Below are 23,665 nucleotides of genomic sequence, written 5' to 3' on the forward strand. Positions count from 1 at the left end.
ATCTAGGGCACAATGAATATCATTCAAAATCTTCAAAGTTGCTGTGACAGTGCTGTGGCTAGAACTGAAACCTGATTGTATACCACTCAAGGTATTGTTTTCCTGGAGGAAGGCTTTAAACGTGCTTTTTGACTAGGAACTCCAATACCTTTACCAGAACAGACAATTTAGATATGGGGTGATAGATATTCAGTATCAAATCAAATCAAATGTATTTATATAGCCCTTCGTACATCAGCTGATATCTCAAAGTGCTGTACAGAAACCCAGCCTAAAACCCCAAAACAGCAAGCAATGCAGGTGTAGAAGCACGGTGGGTAGGAAAAACTCCCTAGAAAGGCCAAAACCTAGGAAGAAACCGAGAGAGGAACCAGGCTATGTGGAGTGGCCAGTCCTCTTCTGGCTGTGCCGGGTGGAGATTATAACAGAACATGGCCAAGATGTTCAAATGTTCATAAATGACCAGCATGGTCCAATAATAATAAGGCAGGACAGTTGAAACTTGGAGCAGCAGCACGGCCAGGTGGACTGGGGACAGCAAGGAGTCATCATGTCAGGTAGTCCTGAGGCATGTTCCTAGGGCTCAGGTCCTGCTAGAGAGAGAAAGAAAGAGAGAAAGAGAGAATTAGAGAGAGCACACTTAAATTCACACAGGACACCGAATAGGACAGGAGAAGTACTCCAGATATTTAAAAAACTGACCCTAGCCCCACGACACATAAACTACTGCAGCATAAATACTGGAGGCTGAGACAGGAGGGGTCAGGAGACACTGTGGCCCGATCCGAGGACACCCCCGGACAGGGCCAAACAGGAAATATATAACCCCACCCACGTTGTCAAAGCACAGCCCCCACACCACTATGGGGATATCTTCAACCACCAACTTACCATCCTGAGACAAGGCTGAGTATAGCCCACAAAGATCTCCGCCACGGCACAACCCAAGGGGGGGCGCCAACCCAGACAGGAAGATCACATCAGTGACTCAACCCACTCAGGTGATGCACCCCTCCCAGGGACGGTATGAGAGAGCCCTAGTAAGCCAGTGACTCAGCCCCTGTAATAGGGTTAGAGGCAGAGAATCCCAGTGGAAAGAGGGGAACCGGCCAGGCAGAGACAGCAAGGGCGGTTCGTTGCTCCAGAGCCTTTCCATTCACCTTCCCACTCCTGGGCCAGACTACACTCAATCATATGACCCACTGAAGAGATGAGTCTTCAGTAAAGACTTAAAGGTTGAGACCGAGTTTGTGTCTCTGACATGGGTAGAGTGGGATCACCTACTTTCAAAAGAGGTAGGACAAATGCTGATTTCTACATCTTGGGGTTTTCATTACATTATATGGTGATGTTAAAGATGCATGTTAAATGGGGAGCAATGATGTCTGCAGCTAATTGTAGTAGGCGGGGGTCTAGATGATCAGGGTCATGGGATTTTTCTTATTCCAAAGCCTTATGAATTCAGACTAGTTCATCTGACAACCAAGGGTTGTCTATGCCCTTAATTTTGTATTGTTTGAAAGAGGCGTGCTTGTTGCATACATCCTAGAATGCTTTATGTAGGTAAGAAAAGGCTAATTTAACATCAGAGATGTTCAACTCTATTCCTGGCAATGTTAGCTCAGTTGGTAGAGCATGGCGCTTGTAACGCCAGGGTAGTGGGTTCGATCCCCGGGACCACCCATACGTAGAATGTATGCACACATGACTGTAAGTCGCTTTGGATAAAAGCGTCTGCTAAATGGCATATATTATTATTATTATATTATTAAAAACATAATGAAAAAAACCCTGAGTATCAAACTGCTTCCAGTTTCTTTTCATCATGATACTGTACATGAAGGTAGTTTAGGAATTGTACCATCCCTTACACAAGCAACAGCGCAGTGATCACTTATCATTTGCAAATACACCAGAAGCATTAAAACGATGTGGAGTGTTTGTTAAAATAAGAACAAACAAAGATGATGTTATAGGACACCTTGCAAACAATTTTTAACAATCTGATTAAAATGATAGGTATTACAAAGATTCTTGAGTTGATCAGAGTTGGATGTCAACCAGTCTAGGTTCAGGTCAGGTCGCCCATAAGCACAAATTCAGGTTTCACATTTTGTGATAATAATTAAAAAATGCACTCCAGAGAGCCAGAAATCGCAGACGGGGGTCTATAACAACAGGAGACAACAAGATTCAAGGATGCACAGAGATTTATATTCAAGGACAAATATTCAAATTGCTTGGGTTTGGTAACAAAGGTCAGAATGGTTACCAAAAATGTGTCTTTTATGTATATAGCAACACTACCACCCTTAGATTTGCGATCTGACCAAAAAAAGCATTCTAAACATCAATGCCAATGTCCTTGTCAATGATAGATTTTTTTTGCCAGGTTTCAGAAAGACCCAGATGTATATATGCTCTCTATGGTTTTAATCCAAATATTCACAAAATCAAGTTTCGAAAGAAGCCTTACATTTATGTGCAGAAACTTCAGACCATTCTTACTTTTTAATTCAGATGGGGTAGAAATGGTTAGGTTAGATTCCACATTTCCTGACAGTAAAAGCAGTAAAATAATGGCAAGTCTAGATAGAATTGTACAACTTTTGGATTCAGAGACTAAAGTTGAGAGGAACAAGTCTTTAATACAAGGTATTTCAAAAGGTGCATACAGTCCAGAGACATGGTTAAGTACCGAAAGAACAATCCACACATGTAAACGCAAGCATGCGGTTTCTCCCATGTCAATTGGGAAAAACTGGCAAAGTTCTCCACCTGACAAGCGTATGGTTTCTCCCAGGATGCAACATGGGAAAAACACTCACATTTCTCAGCATTTAACCTGTTTTGTTTTTTCTACATTTCGAATGACTGACGTGCCCAAAGTAAACTGCCTGTTACTCAGGCCCAGAAGCTATGATATGCATATACTTGGTAGCATTGGATAGAAAGCACTCTGAAGTTTCTAAAACAGTTAAAAAATGTTTGTGAGTATAACAGAACTGATATGGCAGACGAAAACCTGAGCAAAATCCAACCTGGATTCCTCTTTTTTTTTAGGTCACAGGCCATTTCAGTGCTTGCCTGTGGGAAATACAAATAGATGGGACCCATATTGCAGTTCCTATGGCTCCCATTAGCTTGTTTTTTGAAAAATGAACAAGTAGTTGGAAGAACTACAAGGTGTCTCTCATTAGAAAAGTGGTCTTGTTGGCTTGTGAATGAGGTGCGCGCTCTTCGTTATTTATCTTCCCTATTCAACATACTATTCTCCATCTTAAATATTATGGTTTATTTCGATGTCAGAGTACCTGAGGATTAATTAGAAACATTGTTTGACTTGTTTGGACGAACTTTACTGGTAACTTTTTGGATTAGTTTGTATGCATGTTGAAACAGTGGATTACTGAGATAATTGGCGCCAACTAAACAGACTTTTTTGGATATAAAGAAGGACTTTATCGAACAAAACGACCATTCATTGTGTAGCTGGGACCCTTGGGATTGCAAACAGAGGAAGATCTTCAAAGGTAAGTGATTTATTTAATCACTATTTGTGATTTTGTGATGCCTGTGCTGGTTGAAAAAGTATTTTGGTGAGGGACGCTGTCCTCAGATAATCGCATGGTATGCTTTCTCCGTAAAGTATTTTTGAAATCTGACAACCCGGTTGGATTAATAAGAAGTTATGCTTTTTTTTGTTTGTTTTTTGTTTTTGTTGAATTTTTACCCCTTTTTCTCCCCAATTCCGTGGTATCCAATTGTTGTAGTAGCTACTATCTTGTCTCATCGCTACAACTCCAGTACAGGCTCGGGAGAGACGAAGTTTGAAAGTCATGCGTCCTCCGATACACAACCCAACCAAGCCGCACTGCTTCTTAACACAGCGCACATCCAACCCGGAAGCCAGCCGCACCAATGTGTCGGAGGAAACACTGTGCACCTTGCAACCTTGGATAGCGGGCACTGCGCCCGGCCCGCCTCAGGAGTCGCTGGTGCGCGATGAGACAAGGACATCCCTACCGACCAATCCCCCCCTAATCCGGATGACGCCAGGCCCCACGGACCTCCCGGTTGCGGCCGGTTACGACAGAGCCTGGACGCGAACCCAGGGACTCTGATGGCACAGCTGGCGCTGCAGTACAACCACTGCGCCACCCGGGAGGCCCCCGAAGTTACGCTTTTAAATTATGTATGACACTTGTATTTTCATGAATGTTTAATATTACGATTTTTGTATTTTGAATTTCGCGCTCTGCAATTTCACCGGATGTTGTCGTAGGTATCCCGCTAGCGGTTCATGCGCCTAAGAGGCATGACCATGGAAAACTTCAATAAGTCATCTATAATAAAATAACAATAAAGGCCAAATAATACAATCTTAAATGCATACAAGTTCCTGAGTAAAAGCTCATAGAAGTCCACAGGCTTCAGGTACAATTCAGATCAGAGACTGCTGTTTGTAAGTGTACATGGGTGCTGGAGCAGTGAGCGAAGCTTGGGGATACCTGTACCAGACGGGGGGGGGGCAGGCCTGGGTAATCAGGAGCAGACTGAAAGGTGGGGGCCAAGCAGTGCAGCACACCATGGGAGTAGCCTAGGTATCACACTCATTTGGTAGAGGCTTGTGTCGGGAGGCTGGGTAGAAGAGGAGGCTTTCAACCAGACAGGTGCGTGGCCCAATGTGGTTAGGTAGACAGGTAAGGGCAGCAGGCAAGGGCAGCACCTTCTAGTGGAAAATGTATATAGCAAGTAATTTCTTGACTATATCAAAATATTACTGGAGTATTTGGAATTATTTTTAAAAAACACACGCAAACAAACAGAAGCGCACAAGACACACGGGTTCAGCTGCCGTGTTGGTGGGAATATGGACATATACTTTTTTAAATGTATTTTTTTTCTTATTCCTAATCGGAATACTGAAGGAAATGGCCTTGGCTTTCACCTGGAATTGTTTATTTATGTTGGACAAAAAATGCAATAATTCAAACAATATTTAAATTCCATGCATCTTATAAAGGCTTCATAAACACTACATAAATGTGTCACAAATCATCTATAACCGTATGTCATGCTCTATAAAGTGTTCATAGCCCACTATGTCAAATATGACAAAAAGCTGTGCTTTATAAATGGTGGCATAAGCACTGCTTAATAAAGGCTTTAAAAATCATATTAAATTGAGGCTTCACGAAGTATTTATAAACTTGTCAGGCATTTTTGGTATAGCATTGCAACACCAGGATAGTGGGTTCGACTTCCGTGACCACCCATACTTAAAAATGTATGCACACATGAGACTGTAAGTCGCTTTGTATAAAAGTGTCTGCTAAATGGCATATAAGATTTTGTATTATATTACTCGAAACCAAATATTTCACCTTCTTTATTACTTTACATGTGATAGTCAAAATGGGGGAAAGGGCCATGAAAAACACAATTTTTCTTCATTCAAATGACTCTGGGTAAGTAGAGAAATGACCTACATCTCTCAGTATCCCTTTTAAACAGTCCTTTACGTGCCCATGCGGTGTTTGTTATGTTATGTTAGCTACAAAACAGAATATCCTTTAAACCTTAATAAATAAAGCATTACATTTAGAGGATTTGCTTGATATTATCAAGTGCTGGAGTTATGTAGGCCTAATGTGTGACAAGTTGCAACACATGACACGATAACTAACTTGAAAGATCAAGTGTTTTAAGCACCTAAGTAAATGTTCTTTCGAAGACATGTCACATGCCTGTATTTTATTCCGTAACATCCCAAAGTTAGGAGAAAAGGGTTTAATAAAATACACAATATCATTATAAGACCCAGTGGAACCATGAATAAACAACTGATCAAGTGGTCTGCTCTGCTCGGCTCACTCCCCCACTTGTCTCAGATCTACCTCCCTGGCAGGCTTGTCAAATGAGGGATGACACTAATCATGTTAAAGTGAGATGGGCTGGTGGGATTCTCCTGACTTTGATCAGAGTAATGACATTGTTTCTAATCAACCTGATTCACATGAATTTCCTTGTTTGCCTACATTACCGGTTCACTCCACTTTTCTGACTGGTGTTTTTCCCACGTATACCATAAATTAATTTTACTCTCACCCACTCCATACTTCAGACAGGTTCAGATTAATCCTCATGGTGTGTAAAGGTGTTAAAAACAGCAGTTTTGAAACAGAACATGAGATAAAGTTTAGAATGAGTCATTATCAACCTTACAAAGGTTAATTTTAACACATTGTGACTAATAACATGGACTTGAGCATTCATTCAGCGTCCCCACCATGGCATGTCCATGATCATCCTCTCCCACTGCCTCCCTCGGTCCAGAACAATCTCATTTCCGGGGCTCCCGAGTGGCGCAAGGGTCCAGCACACTGCATTTCAGTGCTAGAGGCATCACTACAGACTCTGGTTCTATTCCAGGCTGTATCACAACCCGGCCATGATTGGGAGTCCCATAGGGAGGCGCACAATTGGCCCAGCGTCGTCCGGGTTAGGGATTGGCCTATGTAGGCCGTCATTGTAAATAATAATTTGTTCTTAACTGACTTGCCTAGTTAAATAAAGGTTAAATTAATTAACACTGGTAGAGTTAGTTACTTTCAGGAAGTTTCTTATGCACTCTGACAAAACAGATATCTATTCCCACAAACAAGTAGTGATGAGTTTGTCAGGGCACAGTCATTTCACTGGATCTGTTAAGGAATTGGATGAGTGAGTGCTTAAGTGTAGGAGAATGTTGAAGTTGGGGTTGCTTAGGGCTGTGGTTGCACAGAGCCATTTGCCTTTAAGCTTTGTTTTTGGGGAGCTCGTCTCTGTGCAACAGTCCATTATTTTCTCTGGCTCGCTCTCCAGAGCCCATGGGACTACTCCTGTCCAGCATGCTGACACAAATCTAACAAATGATTGCATGCAAAAAAGGCCAGGCAGGGGGGGTGAAAGAGGCTAAAGACTATATTTATCCTAAGTCTTATTCCCATAATGTGACTCGGGGAAAATCCTTATTTGATCTTCAGTGTCAGTTCTTGTTAGGAACATTACACTTCAGTTGGACAGTTGCACCAGTCCCATATCTAGAGAAAAACAACTTTGGTGAAAGAATCCTGTGAAAACCCATGAAGATTTCACTTATGATTGGAGTGATTTGGAGTCTCCTAATTGAAATTGCTACAGATCCAGGTTTACCCCCTGCCTCTCTTCCCTTCCCCTGTATTGACATTGGCAGGCTTGACACAAGGCCAATATGAGTGTGACACTTGCAGAATCAAGCCTCTATTCATGCATGCAGCCACTCAGGCCTACAGCAGAGAGTGTGGAACCCCAAGGGGGAGTTGGTGATGATTGCCTGGCATTTTTTTTTTGATTATATGAGGTCCGCTCTCTTGTTTTGTCAGGGATTCTTATTGGATTTTGGACTTTTTTAGAAGTTGGACTGCTATTCATGACTCACTCAGAGTGTGTTGGTGAATAGGATATGTCAAACTCAGCCCTAGCAGACACTATAGACTGTGAGTAAAGGAAGACCAGCAACATACAACAACTGCTCAATGTGCCCCCTCCTAATGACCAATAACCTTGTACCATTCTGTCCATTCAGTGAAGATGAGTTTTAATGGGGTCACCTTGTCTTCTAATTCAACAGTCAACTGCTGTATTTCATCCCTTCATTGGGATTGACTGTGTCATTGCTAAGTCCCCGACTCAAGCATTAGATCAATCATCATCTTATACAAACCCTCAATTGTCAAGCGATGCACAGTCTTTGAAAGTCTTTTTTTCATCTGTCTGTTCTCTGCTGATGAAAAGATCTCTGTTTTAGAAATGGTTTGATGTTCTAGAGATGACATTGTGAACCCATTGCGGTTTGTGGTTTCTGAGTCTGAGGGATATTTAAAAGTGAGGGAGGAATATAGACAGGTTTTTAAACGATATTTGATTTTAACTTTACACTTTGCTGAAACTGCCTGGATTTGCTAACAGGTGCGGATATCAGAGCTAAGACGTATTACAGGAGAGTGTTCTGTGTCTTCTAAAATTATTCAGAAATTCTACAAAGACTTAAGCATGAGCAAGTAACTCTCCTACGCTACAGTACATTTTCTAAACGACCATCCACCCTCTCCACCTGTGCTATGTTAGCCGTTAATTGCTGTGACCTACAGTCTTTACTAACCTTTAAATGGACACCTCTTTCTCTCTAGGTGGCTAGTGGAGAAGATGTCTTGACCCAGATATATCTTATTGACTATAGATGCCCACGTGTCTCTCTCTCTCTAGGTGGCTAGTAATTGAGTATCTTACTGACCTTACATACCTAATTTCCCTCTCTGTAGGTGGCCAATGGAGGAGTATTTAAATGTCTCTCTCTGCAGGTGACTAGTGGAGGAGTATTTTACTAACCTTATATACCCACTTTTCTCTCTAGAGGTGGCCAGAGGAGGAGAATATCTTACTGACCTTGGATACCTACCTTCTTCTCACTGCAGGTGGCCAGTGGAGGAGATGCTACCCAGGGGCAGGTGGAGATCTTCTCCCTGAACAGGCCCACACCACGCCCAGTGAAGAGCCTCCAGGTGGGGGCCCCAGTGAGGTGTCTGGAGTATGTGCCTGAACCCAGCACCCCAGAGGAGATGGAGGCTGTGGCCCTCAGGAGCCCTACTGGGGTGGGGAACACCATTTGTCTGGGACTGGATGATGGAAGGTGAGGTCAACACAGCTTTTAGAGAAATTGTCAAATACAATGGTGTAAGTTACATTTATGTGGATGGATGCATGGATGGATGATGATGATACAGACATATTATTGTATTTATTATTGTTGGTCACCACTATTATCCTACTTACAAAGTCTATTTGTTTTGACAGAGAGTCATATTCTGTATCACCATGCAGTATAGTATGTTAGGTTAATCTCAAGACTAACAAAATCTGTCAATAGTAGATGGGACAAAGAAATCAGAGTTGATTACATACACCTCAAATCCTGGTGCTCAACCATATCTTATTTTCCCATCTACTGTTTATATTTTCAGATTTTACTGCATGTAATGGAGGAATAGTTGAATCTCAGACGGTTACAGTCCTGGTGATTACATTACTTTCTAAGAGAAAACAGTCCTCCTGCATCTCATATTGCCAGTTGACTGTAGTTATTTTCCTCTGCAATTTGTTTGTTAATCATTTGGGCACCAGAATAAAATGAAAAGTGTGCAGTTTATTTGTTTATGTTGACTCATTCACTATATGTGTCCTGAGAGGAGGGAAAATACAAAGTGTAATAGAAGCACAATTTCAGCGTTTATTTTTGTGGAACACAATTGACTGTCAACTAGTTAACATTCTCTTTCGAGAAATACATATATTTTTCCAAAGGTGTGCATTTGTTCATTGTAAATTTCGGAAAAATGTGCAGAACAGTCAGTGAAGTTCAGATGGAATCTTAAACACAAGAAAGAGCAAGGGGCTGCACACACACATTTTCAGGTCCAAAGTGCCCAGTTACATCAAGGTACTCAGTCTTCATAAATTATATTCATTTATCATGTACAGTGTACATTGTTCCTGCTCCTTTTGCCACCAGCATCCTGGTGTATGGCAGCGTGGACACTGCAGCCCAGTGCCTGTTGACCCTGTGTAACCCTCAGCGCTGTCCTGTCCTGTGCCTCAAACACTCCATCAACTTCCTGTTCGCTGGGCTCAGAGATGGAACCATGATGGTGTATGGACGAAGTAATGGTGGTAAGGTCTTTCCAAGGTCTCCCTCTGTATGTCAGGAAGATAGTCATCAGATTTCAATCCAAAATGACAGAATTGTTGAATCGTCACATTACTAACATAGCAATTTATTTAATGTTAGCTACATAGAAGTATATGTTTCAAGCCATCACCAATATAGCAAGGAATGCAATCACAGCACAATTCAAGCAGGAGAATGGAATAATTTTATAATTACGTTACGCCACTAATGCTCTTAGCTAGTCATTTGTATTAATTCAGGTAATCATTTCATTCACTCATTAGCTTACTGTAGCAACAATGTTTAAGCATTGTATTGTATGAAATGTGACATTAAAATGGAATAGTTATTTTGATATTAGACATTATTAACATTATTAAAATGGCTTTTAATTAAGTAATCAATCATGTTAGTAGTGCAAATATTAATCTTATTGTTTCCTTGTTTCAATTTGTACATCTTTCAAATTCCCATGTATGTCTCTTTCTTTTGCAGTGAATGCCTCCGTGAGTGTGTGAGAAATATCATTTCTGTCATGCGTTCAGTCTGCATGAGGAGACATGCTTAAGAGTGATAGGATTTTCAGGGAATCCATCAAGTGGATGCGTTTGCAAAAGGCCAATTAATTTCAGACAAGCAACCTTGGAAAATATTTTAAATACTTAAAATACCTCTTTTCATGCCCATTCTTGGTGATCTTCGCTGACAGTTAGTGTAAGGAAATGACTCCTGAAGTCACCATACAGTGGTTGGTGTGCTCGTGTTGTGGTCAGACAGGCATATCATAGGACTAGGAGCACCATCTCAACACTCATTCTCCCAGTAGGTCATCACAGCCTGCGGTAGCACAATGGCTGCCCGGTTGCGGTGTGGTGAGTCTTACCTGGCTGTGTCAGTGTGGCTGCCTGCATCCACCCAGCACTCTGCTGTCCTCTCACCTCCAGCCAAGCAGAAAGGATGATTAATTACGCCAGTGTGCTGCGTGCCGATTAAATATTACTATTCATGTTATGTAAAATAAATAAATAATAAAGAGGTAGAAGACAGGGAAAAAGCTCTGGAGTGGAGTGTGGATGGTGCCAGGCAATGTTTGTGCATTCTGCACGGCTGTTAAAGATTGATGCCCCTGGATGGCACACTGCTGCCTGGAAACCCTGTCTGCAAGAGTAGGAAAATATCAAGTCTTCACATGGGATTTCTATCAAAATGCATATGAATAGCCTGCCCAGCACATTGTTGCTTAGCGGAAAATCCCAATTTCTTTTCTCATATAAATATAATTCATACAGTTCATAGAGTTGAAGGTCTGGGCTTCAGAAACTTATTTAGAAAATCTTTTGATGGTCTGAACCCATTTTTGACCATTTTCCAGTGTTTTGCGGTGGTGCGTGTGGTAGAGCTGTGACATGGCCAAGGCTTGTGCATGGAGCTAGGGGGACTTAAAGGAAAGTGAATTAAAAAATGTGGAAGAATGACATTTAGAACACGCCAAGCAATTAACCTGAGGAAGTCAGAAGGCATTGTGAAGCTATTCTGATTTGAAAGGCATGAAATAAACAACTCACAATGTTAATTAAATGGCTGGGTGCACTTCCTTCTCTAATTTTGCTTCATTAAAGCACAGCAAAGGAAAAGCTTATGTAAGGTGCTTCATAATGCACTTCCAGGGTAGCTGCAATGGGTGCCCTGTGTTTACAACTCAAACGAATAATGTCTGCTTCATTTTCACACCGACGGGCGGAAAAAATGAAGTGGCGATAAGGAGGTTAGGAAGCTGATTAAATTGTATGGCAGTTATTAGCATTTGGATGTTAAGGATGCCTTACTGTTTAGTCTCAAAGTATAGTCCATAGACACTTTGTTTTCATCAAATTGTGATTCACGCTGGTTTTTGTGTGTGTGCGTGTATGTCTGTGTGTGTGTGAGTGCATGTGTGTGCGCTCTGCGCATGTGCATGCTTAGTTGCTCATGCACGTGTGTGAAACAGTAAGTGTAAGTATTTTCTTGTGTTTTCACTTTGGAATATTTGTCTAGAGAACACCAGGGCAAGTTGCTTGAGTGTAAGTAGAAGCAATGTAGTTTAATTGCCTTGCTCAAGGCAACAGCTGCTGAATCACCACACTACGCAGTCAAACGGAAAGTTTTGCATGTATTTAAAACATAATCATAAACTGGCGATAACAAGTCATGATTTTGTTAGCTGTTTGAGCAAAACTTTGTTTTGTTCTTAGTATAGTAAGAATTTAAAGGGTTCTGATTCTGAGCATTTGTTGTGTTGTCTTCTCAGGTGAGCTTTGGGAGCCAGACACCTGCAGGACTGTGAGTGTGGGCCCGGAGCCTGTGCGAACTCTTCTGGTACTGGAGGACTCTGTGTGGGCCAGCTGTGCCAACTCTGTGACCGTCATCAAGGGCTCCAGCCTTTCCACTCAGGTACAATAGGAGATGCACAAGGTGCTTTATAGTTTGAACAACCACACACAAATACAAGCCTCTCGAAATGCTCCAGGAAAGCATCTTCACCTCCATCTTGCATCCTTTTCACAACTGCTTAAGAGCAGAGGCTCATGCACAGAATTGTCTCGACAATACACTGTCCTTTTCTTTACCTAAACACACTTTATTTTGGAACCATAAACTATATTGGAACTCAAAACACCTTGAGTTCTACATTGATACTTTGACCTAAAATATTTGTGGGGATGTTGGCATCAGAATGTGTTTTCAGGCAGCAGTGGCTCTTTATGCTTGTACACTTTCCTCCCTGTTCAATTCTCTGGAGATCAGAGCTTAGCCAGCTGAGTGACCACGCAAAGGAGACAAGGTTCTGTCTGGCTCGTGCCAGCGTATCCCCTCTGCATGGTGAACAGGCATGTGTGCTTGCGTCGGTGCTGGTTGCACCTCTCTTAGTGGGGGGGGGGGGTGTCAGGATCGTGATCGCTCAGACTTACCCCTCCTCTACTTTAGCGGTCTAGCCCGCTTGCCTAAGTCAGATCAGCCTTATTGTCCTCCTCCCCCCACTCCTCCTGTGTGTGTGCTTGAAGGGACCCTTGTATGTGCTCTGCATTATGACAGAGCTCCGGGAATGACCCATGTGCCCTAAAATAAAGAGAACTGTCATCAGAGCCTAACCAGGCAGGACTGTGAGGATGCAGGACATGGCATGACATCCCTCCCTCCCTCCCTCCCTCCCTCCCTCCCTCCCTCCCTCCCTCCCTCCCTCCCTCCCTCCCTCCCTCCCTCCCTCCCTCCCTCCCTCCCTCCCTCCCTCCCTCTACTTCTCTCTAGAAGAGAGGATGATGCTTACTCCCCCTCCCTCTCCTCCCTGTCCTTCCCATGCCCACTCCCCTCCTTCCTTCACCTCCGTGGCTGTGTATTTGCTCCTCCTGAGAACAGACACCTTGTCACCCAGTGTAATGCAGGGCTAATGAGCTGTTCAGGCGGTGGGGCTTTAGCGCTGGGTCTTTAGCCTGCAGTGATTCTCCCCTCTGCTGATGAAGGACTTGGTGCTGCTGTTTGTGTGACAGAAGTGCTGGGTGGAAGGGGCATTTTTACCTCTGTCGTACTGCTACCACTCTCATGGCTGTAAGCAATGCAGAACTCATCTCGCTAATACCAGTGTGTCAATTGGGTGAACAGTTGTTGCCATCAGTTATTTGACACCATCCATTTTTAGAAGAGACCTTAGTACCAAATATCTGCTCTGATAGGCTCTCCAGGCAGTATCCAATTGTGTTAAGGCTGGCAGTCATGCAGCCCTGTAGACAGATCTCACTTCCACTAACCTCTTCTATTCAATTACCCTACCAGTTAATTCATTATTATTACAGTAGCTATGGCATTGTTTTACATTTGGCCTCACTGGGATACAGGGGACAGATCAAATTGAAAGCAGTCAGATAATGACATATCCAGTGAAACATATGCTTGACAAGGTGTCATGATGACTGGGTGTCAACCAATAATTAGCCTGTTAATTAACAATTTGTCTGTTCATGCCAAAATCACTGATTTAAGCCCGCCCCATGATTTTCTAATGGTTCACTGACATTTTCAATGCTCTTTAAATTATATATATATTTTTGTAACTTTATTTGTATTTAGTTAGTCCATTTTTTGAAATAGGGCTCTTTGAACTTAAATAATTTATAGAATTTAATGGTTGCACTTGAAAATGGAAGGGATGCGATTTCCTCTCTTCCTAGGTGGAGCAGAGCAGGCACCTTCTGCCGCGGAGTCAATTAAAAGAGAAAACACATCAAAGGGTTCTCTTCCTCTCCCCACTCTCAAACAAAGGAGGTCCCCCTGGCAAGGGCACACAAACAGGTGGTAATCCCCGTCCTCCGGTGCACAGGGGGAGCACCCCTCCTCAGCCGTCTCCCTGACTAATCTCTCATCCCCGGACTCATGAACCGAGAGTGATAGGAGCGGGGAGACGATGCCAGAGCCAGCCCCTGTCATGGTGCAGACCTCGGGGGGTAGCATGCCTAACTATGATAAGGCGCACTGCTCTTCCTCAGCTACTCATTAAGAATGTGTGCCTGAAACGCCTCCTCTTTTGCTGTGGTCTTGAGAAATTGGAGGGTGGGAGGAAGATGTATACTGACACAGTAGAAAAGATGCCCCTGTCTGTGAAACATTGGTGCAGTTCATTACAATCTCAAGAGAGACACACCTATAGCCTTTTCTGGGTTGGTGCAGTTCATTACAATCTCAAGAGAGACACACCTATAGCCTTTTCTGGGTTGGTGCAGGGTTGTTAATCTCCAGTCATCTGGCCGACTTGGGTTTCGTGAAAGAGCTCTAAAGAGGGGTACTCAAACCTACGCTCAGGCATTCTATTAGTCTTTTGTTAACAAGTAATATCCAAATGTAATTTGTTAACGGTGTTCATGTGTAATTCACTTTGTATGATTATGTCTGAGCACATTAGCAGTGTTGTCCATGGATACAGTGAACTAGAACTCCTGGAGAGGAGTTCTTATGACATGGATGCACAATACTTTATGCATTTGTTTAATGAAGTCATACTGTAGATCTAGGATATTATAACTTCATTATGGATTGGATGTCTACGTACAGAGACATACATTTAACAATGTGCAGAGCAATGGTAAAGACGCAATTACAGACAGTAACATCACACTTTATATGGTAATCAGTTATTCATAGAAACACATTATAGATTTCCAGATTTCTGTAAGAACCCCCCAACCCCCACCCCGGACTGGACCCAAGTACCTCAGTAGTTTTTCCCATTATCATCATATCTGACTGCAGAGAAAGCCAACCCAGACAAAATCCTGTCTCAAATATTTTCAAATCAAATTCCTGACAAGGCATATCACATCTGTTTTGTTGTATTTAGACCAAGATGTCTGCATGTAACATTGATCGGATTCATAAAAAACTCAGATCTACAGTATATTTCATTTAAAAGACCAATGTCAACCGGGTCTAAATGGGGCTATACTGTTTATTTTAACTACATGTTCTGTGTAAGCACAGCTCTATGCCTATTCTCTATGCCTAAGTCCCATCTCTACTATAGTTTCAATATAGTTATTCACTGCTTCTCTCCTTCTCTCTTCCAGAGGTTTGAGGTGCACCCAGAACCCTTGGTGAGCGTGGCCCATATGGTGCGGGCTGGAGGAGGAGTCTGGATGGCCTTTAGTGAGGGCTCTTCTATTCGCCTGTTCCACACTGAGACACTGGAGCATCTGCAGGAAATCAATATCTCCACACGAGTATCTTTGCACAACCCAGGTACAGTTCAAAACGCCTACAGTCAGGTTGCTATAGGGATTCGTTTTGACCTCCTCATTCCGGGGGTCAACTCCACAAGTCTTTGCTAGGGTTCTATCACAAAATCTATTTTGTCATGAGCCTGACCTGCTGTATTTGTGGGGTTAGGAGGAAAACATATGGCATACATTAGTTCGTTTTTGGGGGCCCTCGTTGTACAAGAGCAATGAGATGGCACCAATTAAGCCACGTCGATACTGCACTTCTCGCTGGAATGATATTCTGGTCTTGTCTTGCTGGAGCTGCTCCTTTGGCCCTGCACTCCGGGACTGACCTGAATAACTAGCCATCTAAAGACCCTGAGAAGTCCCGATGGAGCCATAGGGTGAGAGGCAGGAATTCACAAAAGTACAATCATTGACAAGCTGTTTACAATGCTGCCAGACAAAGGTTTTCATTGCACGAGTTGCCATGGAAGCACTCGTCTTTCCTTCAATATCTTGGCAACACTTGTATTGTGCCAGGTTTGTTTTCTTTTTACCTGCGTCTCTATTTTATTTTCTTCTCTCTCTCACGCTTTCTTTCTTCTCATCTTATCTGTCTCTCTTTTATTTTATCTCTCACTGCAGCCCCTTTAAGATGCTGTATACATTCTCCTCACTCTCCATCTTCCTTCATGATGAATGAAATATTTATCAACCAATCCAAGTATTTCCATTGTTAGTATGGGGGAGTCAGGGTAAACACGTCGGACTGGCTGAAACAGAAATGAGCCTGTTTCAGGGTGGTCCTTCCACACATTTTATCAATTTGATTCAATATCAGCCCAGGGACCCATGGCCTAGGGAGCCATTACAGCCTAAAATCCTGCTCCCTTCCTCCTAATGCTGTCTGGATTTATTCAGTTTGATATTCTGCATGTAAAAAGGACTGAGGATCAGAGTCAGACAGAACTCAAAGGAGAGAAAGGCAGTGCACCAAATCAAGTTTCAGCAGCTGGACACAGGGAGTTTTTTTAACCAGGTAGGCAAGTTGAGAACAAGTTCTCATTTACAATTGCAACGTGGCCAAGATAAAGCAAAGCAGTTCGACACATACAACAACACATGGAGTAAAACAAACATACAGTCAATAATACAGTAGATACAATAATAATACAGTAGAAAAATAAGTCTATATACAATGTGAGGAAATGAAGTGAGATAAGGGAGGTAAAGGCAAAAAAAAGGCCATGGTGGTGAAGTAAATACAATATAGCTGTAACGGTTTTCCTCCTCTTCGTCTGGAGAGGCGAGAGAAGGATCGGTGGACCAATATGCGGCGTGATAAGTGTCCATGGTTCTTTAATAAGAAATACTCAACCTGAACACAACTGATACAAAAACAATAAACGTGAACTGAACGAAAACCAAAACAGTACCGTGTGGTGAAAAAACAGACACGGAAACAAACACCCACAAACAAACAGTGAAACCCAGGCTATCTAAGTATGATTCTCAATCAGAGAAAACTAATGACACCTGCCTCTGATTGAGAACCATACTAGGCCGAAACATAGAAGTCCCAAAATCATAGAAAAACAAACAGACTGCCCACCCCAAAATCATAGAAAAACAAACATAGACTGCCCACCCCAACTCACGCCCTGACCATACTAAATAACGACAAAACAAAGGAAATAAAAGGTCAGAACGTGACAGTACCCCCCCCCCCCAAGGTGCAGACAGTGGGCGTCTGTCCGCGGTGGTGGCTCTGGCGCGGGACGTGGACCCCACTTCACCACAGTCTTTCTACGCCTCATTGTCCGCCTCCGTGGCCTCCTAAACACGGCGAACCTTCTAAATGGCCCCACTGGACTGAGGGGCAGCTCGGGACTGAGGGGCAGCTCGGGACTGAGGGGCAGCTCGGGACTGAGGGGCAGCTCGGGACTGAGGGGCAGCTCGGGACTGAGGGGTAGCTCCGGACTGAAGGGCAGCTCCGGACTGACTGACGACTCTGGCAGATCCTGGCTGAATGGCGGCTCTGGCAGATCCTGGCTGACTGGCGGCTCTGGCAGATCCTGGCTGACTGGCGGCTCTGGCAGATCCTGGCTGACTGGCGGCTCTGGCAGATCCTGGCTGACTGGCGGCTCTGGCAGATCCTGGCTGACTGGCGGCTCTGGCAGATCCTGGCTGACTGGCGGCTCTGGCAGATCCTGGCTGACTGGCGGCTCTGGCAGATCCTGGCTGAATGGCGGCTCTGGCAGATCCTGGCTGACTGGCGGCTCTGGCAGATCCTGGCTGAACGGCGGCTCTGGCAGATCCTGGCTGAACGGCGGCTCTGGAAGATCCTGGCTGAACGGCGGCTCTGGAAGATCCTGGCTGAATGGCGGCTCTGGCAGATCCTGGCTGACTGGCGGCTCTGGCAGATCCTGGCTGAACGGCGGCTCTGGCAGATCCTGGCTGAACGGCGGCTCTGGAAGATCCTGGCTGAACGGCGGCTCTGGCAGATCCTGGCTGAACTGCGGCTATGGCAGATCCTGGCTGAAAGGCGGCTCTGGAAGATCCTGGCTGAACGGCGGCTCTGGAAGATCCTGGCTGAACGGCGGCTCTGGCAGATCCTGGCTGACTGGCGGCTCTGGCAGATCCTGGCTGACTGGCGGCTCTGGCAGATCCTGGCTGACTGGCGGCTCTGGCAGATCCTGGCTGAACGGCGGCTCTGGCAGATCCTGGCTGAACGGCGGCTCTGGAAGATCCTGGCTGAACGGCGGCTCTGGAAGATCCTGGCTGAACTGCGGCTATGGCAGATCCTGGCTGAAAGGCGGCTCTGGAAGATCCTGGCTGAACGGCGGCTCTGGCAGATCCTGGCTGAACGGCGGCTCCTTGCAGACTGGCGGCTCCGGCGGCTCCTTGCAGACTGGCGGCTCCGGCGGCTCCTTGCAGACTGGCGGCTCCGGCGGCTCCTTGCAGACTGGCGGCTCCGGCGGCTCCTTGCAGACTGGCGGCTCTGGCGGCTCCTTGCAGACTGGCGGATCATGACAGACGGGAGACTCTAGCAGTTCTGGACAGACTGGAGACTCTGGCAGCTCTGGACAGACGGGAGACTCTGGCAGCTCTGGACAGACGGGAGACTCTGGCAGCTCTGGACAGACGGGAGACTCTGGCAGCTCTGGACAGACGGGAGACTCTGGCAGCTCTGGACAGACGGGAGACACTGGCAGCTCTGGACAGATGGGAGACACTGGCAGCTCTGGACAGATGGGAGACTCTGGCAGCGCTGGAGAGGAGGAGGGCTCTGGCAGCGCTGGACAGGCGGGAGCACCTGTAGGGCTGAGACGGAGAGACAGCCTGGTGCAGGGGGCTGCCACTGGAGGGCTGGTGCGTGGAGGTGGCACTGGATAGACCGGACCATGCAGGCGCACTGGAGCTCTTGAGCACCGAGCCTGCCCAACCTTACCTGGTTGAATGCTCCCGGTCGCCCTGCCAGTGCGGCGAGGTAGAATAGCCTGCACTGGGCTGTGCAGGCGAACCGGGGACACCATGCGTAAGGCTGGTGCCATGTACCATGGCCCAAGGATACGCACTGGAGACCAGATGCGTAGAGCCGGCGTCATGGCACCTGGCTCGATGCCCACTATGCACCCGCATATGGGAAACCGTGCGCACCACAGCATAACACAGTGCCTGCCCGGTCTCTCTCGCCCTCCGGTAAGCACAGGAAGTTAGTGCAGGTCTCCTACTTGGCTTCGCAACACTTCCTGTGTGCCATCCCCCCAAGACATTTTTGGGGCTGACTGTCACCACACTGCTTGATCCTGTTTTGGTGGGTGTTTCCGTCAAGGATTTCCTCCTCTTCGTCCGAAGAGGAGAGGCGAGAAGGATCGGAGGACCAATATGCGGTGTGATAAGTGTCCATGGTTCTTTTAATAAGAAATACTCAACATGAACACAACTGATACAAAAACAATAAACGTGAACTGAACGAAAACCAAAACAGTACCGTGTGGTGAAAAAACACAGACATGGAAACAAACACCCACAAACAAACAGTGAAACCCAGGCTACCTAAGTATGATTCTCTGTCAGAGACAACTAATGACACCTGTCTCTGATTGAGAACCATACTAGGCCAAAACATAGAAATCCCAAAATCATAGAAAAACAAACATAGACTGCCCACCCCAACTCACGCCCTGACCATACTAAATAATTACAAAACAAAGGAAATAAAGGTCAGAACGTGACAATAGCAAGTAAAACACTGGAATGGTATATTTGCAGTGGAATAATGTGCAAGGTAGAGATAGAAATAATGGGGTGCAAAGGAGCTAAATTTATAAATAAATAAATACAGTTGGGGGAGAGGTAGTTATTTGGGCTAAATTATAGATGGGCTTTGTACAGGTGCAGTAATCTATGAGCTGCTCTGACAGCTGGTGCTTCAAGCTAGTGAGGGAGATAAGTGTTTCAGAGATTTTTGTCGTTCGTTCCATTCATTGGCAGCAGAGAACTGGAAGGAGAGGCGGCCAGAGTTACTGTCAACAGGTCCATTGTTGTTGCCCTCTTTCAGAAGTTGGATGGAGAAGGAAAGAACAAAAAGAGACATGGTTCAGAAAGCCCAAACTTGTCTTTCTCCGGTCAAAGTGTATTTTTGTTAGAAATGTCTTCTTCGTCAAGTGCCTATCGGTCAAGTTGTCTAGACTTTATATAGTTTGGTGAACCTTAGGTCATTTCCTCCCTACTCCAACACTTCCTGATGAAATATGCAGGATGTTTGAGAATGAGAGAGGGAGGCAGGTTGGCCTCAGGGGAAGTTAGGAGACAGGGCACGAAGGGGGTTAGGGGGGCTAGGATGAGGGGTGGTTAGAGGGCTCCTGCTTACTCTCTCTTCTGCTGTTCCTCTGGATACACATGAAACATGGAATACTGATACAGTTATTACAGATCAATGCACTTCCATTCCCATCTGTCTCTCCCTTAATTTTGATAGGACAAGAATTTATGATCTACTGCCCAAATCCTCACCCTTTAATGTGCTGCTCCTCATCGGGGAGGGGAGGGGGTGGGGGGTTGTGTTCTGTCTGATGTAGTAAACAGCTGGGAATTTTCTAAAGCCGAGAAGAAAAACCTGTGTCTTTTTCTAATGGATTTAATAGTCATTTTCTATGAAAAAATAAATACATGTAATTCAAAAGGTCCTCATTGAAATATTACAGCGACATAGTTATCTTTAGAGACTTAGATCCTTAGATCAGCCCACTGAAGACCTCTGCATTACTGTAAAAATTGGAGGTGGAGGATTGCTTAAATACCTCCCTAATCTCCTGTCTTTGTCATTATCCTCTTTCATTGCTGTTCCTAGACGATGCCTGGCTATCGCCTACATGCTCTTAACTTAACAGTTCATGTTAAAGAAACATTTCACCCAAAAACAATATTTTTGCATATGATGCAAAATGTAGCATCATATGATACAAAATGTATCATACCGGGCTGTATTTCTGTATTTTGAAGACTTGATTGCTGACATGCAAAACATTTTGAGACTATATCAACAATGGACTAATAAAAACAGATTGTTTTGGGGTGGAGTTTTCCTTTAACTCTGGAGTGGGTGGTCGCTGCCCCTCTGATGTAGCTCTTTGTGACATAGAGATTGTGTCTATTTCTAGTCTATCTAAGCAGTCAACTGACATTTACAGTGCATTCGGAAAGTATTCAGACCCTTTGACTTTTTCCACATTGTTACGTTACAGCCTTATCATAAAATGGATTCAAATGTTTCCCCCCCCTCGTCAATCTACACACAATACTCCATAATGACAAAACAAAAATAGGTTTTTAGAAATGTTGGCTAATTTATAAAAAATTAAAAACTGAAATATCACAATTACATAACTACTCAGACCCTTTACTCAGTACTTTGTTGAAGTACCTTTGGCAGCGATTACAGCCTAGAGTCTTCTGGGTATGATGTTACAAGCTTTGCATACCTGTATTTAGGGAGTTTCTCCAATTCTTCTCTACAGAGCCTCTCAAGCTCTGTCAGGTTGGATGGGGAGCATCGCTGCACAGCTATTTTCAGGTCTCTCCAGAGATGTTCGATCAGATTCAAGTCCGGGCTCTGGCTGGGCCACTCAAGAACATTCAGAGACTTGTCCCAAAGCCACTCCTGTGTTGTCCTGGCTGTTTTCTTAATGTCATTGTCCTGTTGGAAGATGCACCTTGGCCCCCATCTGAGGTCTTGAGCGCTCTGGAGCGGGTTTTCATCAAGGATCTCTGTACTTTTCTCCATTCATCTTTCCCTCAATTCTGACTATTCTCCTAGTGCCTGCTGCTGAAAAACATCCTCAGTGCATGATCCTGCCACCACCAGGCTTCACCGTAGAGATGGTGCAGGTTTCCTATAGACGTGACGCTTGGCATTCAGGCCAAAGAGAACAATCTTGATTTCAGAGAATCTTGTTTCTCATTGTTTGAAAGTCCTTTAGGTGACTTTTAGCAAACTCCAAGCGGGCCTTTTACTGAAGAGTTGCTTACATCTGGCCACTCTACCATAAAGGCCTGATTGGTGGATTGCTGCAGAGATGGTTGTCCTTTTGGAAGGTTCTCCCATCTCCACAGATGAACTTTGGAGCTCTGTCAGAGTGACCACCAATTGCTCTGTTTGGCCGGGCGGCCAGCTCTAGGAGGGGTCTTGTTGGTTCCAAACTTCTTCCATTTAAGAATGATGGCGGCCACTGTTCTTTGCTACAGGATAGGATAAGTAATCCCTCTCACCCCCACCCCCCCCCCTTTAAGATTTAGATGCACTATTGTAAAGTGACTGTCCCGCTGGATGTCATAAGGTGAATGCACCAATTTGTAAGTCGCTCTGGATAAGAGCGTCTGCTAAATGACTTAAATGTCAAATGTAAATGAAACATTTTGGTACCCAATTCCTTCGGCCTCTTGGCTTGGTTTTTGCTCTGACATGCACTGTCAACTTTGGGACTTTACATTGACCGGTGTGTGCCTTTCCAAATCATGTTCAGTCAATTGAATTTACCAAAGGTGGACTCCAATCAAGTTGTAGAAACATCTCAAGGATGATCAATGGAAACAGGATGCACCTGAGCTCAATTGAGTCTCATAGCAAATTGTTTGAATACTTATGTAAATAAGGCATTTCTGTTTCTTTGATTTGTAATAAATGTGCAAATATTTCTAAAAACCTTTTTTCACTTTGTCATTATGGCGTATTGTGTGTAGATTGATTAAATATTTTTTTATTAGATTTAGTCCATTTTTGTACAAGATTGAATTCTTCACTGTGCCTTTAACTCTGTCCTGATCCTCTGAGATCTTTTTCCTAAATACCTCGCTCTCTGCAGAAGCTTAACATGCACCTCAGCGATGCTGCCTCAACTCCCTCCTTGCAGAGCACTGCTGCTGCTTCCAAACATGGGCTGTGTTCATGCGTGATGAAATGAATCAATTAAGGCGCTCTCTAAGCACTCATGCGAATCACACATCATAATCTGAGCGTGACACAGAACAACCATGTAAATGCAGCTCTATATGTAAATTAGCATTCTCTCAGTAGCGATCACATGACTGATGTTGTAATTCAATTAGGTGGTTGCCGTGGATATTAAGTGAAACTACATATCAGGACCACAAGAGCCAATAAGCCAATGACAGAGACCAGAAAACCATAAACATCATGTATTGGCTCCTATTTTGTGTGTAATTTCACAATTATACCGTTTGCATGTACAGTTGAAGTTGGACGTTTACATACACCTTAGCCAAATACATTTAAACTCAGTTTTTCACAATTCCTGCCATTTAATCCTAGTAAAAATGCCCTGTCTTAGGTCAGTTAGGATCGTCACTTTATTTTTATAATGTGAAATGTCAGAATAATAGTAGAAAGAATTATATATTTCAGCTTTTATTTCTTTCATCACATTCCCAGTGTCAGGAGTTTACATATACTCAGTTACTATTTGGTAGCATTGCCTTTAAATGGTTTAACCTGTGTCAAACGTTTCGGGTAGCCTTCCACAAGCTTCCCACAATAAGTTGGGTGAATTTTGTCCCATTTCTCCTGACAGAGCTGGTGTATCTGAGTCAGGTTTGTAGGCCTCCTTGCTCGCAAATGCTTTTTCAGTTCTGCCCACAAAATTTCTTTACGGTTGAGGTCAGGGCTTTG

The 23,665-nt window shown here is 44.2% G+C and overlaps 1 protein-coding gene across 2 annotated transcripts in view; it reads left to right on the forward strand.

The window, feature by feature from the left end:
* Positions 1-23,665, forward strand: part of LOC124002665 (rho guanine nucleotide exchange factor 10-like protein) — a 119,959-nt gene that overhangs the window by 90,776 nt on the left and 5,518 nt on the right. For both annotated transcript variants that reach the window (XM_046310276.1, XM_046310277.1), the window contains 4 exons: positions 8,499-8,713; positions 9,593-9,750; positions 12,036-12,178; positions 15,340-15,511. In XM_046310276.1, coding sequence (XP_046166232.1) covers positions 8,499-8,713; positions 9,593-9,750; positions 12,036-12,178; positions 15,340-15,511 — 688 coding nt within the window. The remainder of the gene's footprint in view (positions 1-8,498; positions 8,714-9,592; positions 9,751-12,035; positions 12,179-15,339; positions 15,512-23,665) is intronic.

The sequence above is a fragment of the Oncorhynchus gorbuscha genome, linkage group LG18 (genome assembly GCF_021184085.1).
Source record: "Oncorhynchus gorbuscha isolate QuinsamMale2020 ecotype Even-year linkage group LG18, OgorEven_v1.0, whole genome shotgun sequence".
Taxonomy (NCBI): Eukaryota; Metazoa; Chordata; class Actinopteri; order Salmoniformes; family Salmonidae; genus Oncorhynchus; species Oncorhynchus gorbuscha.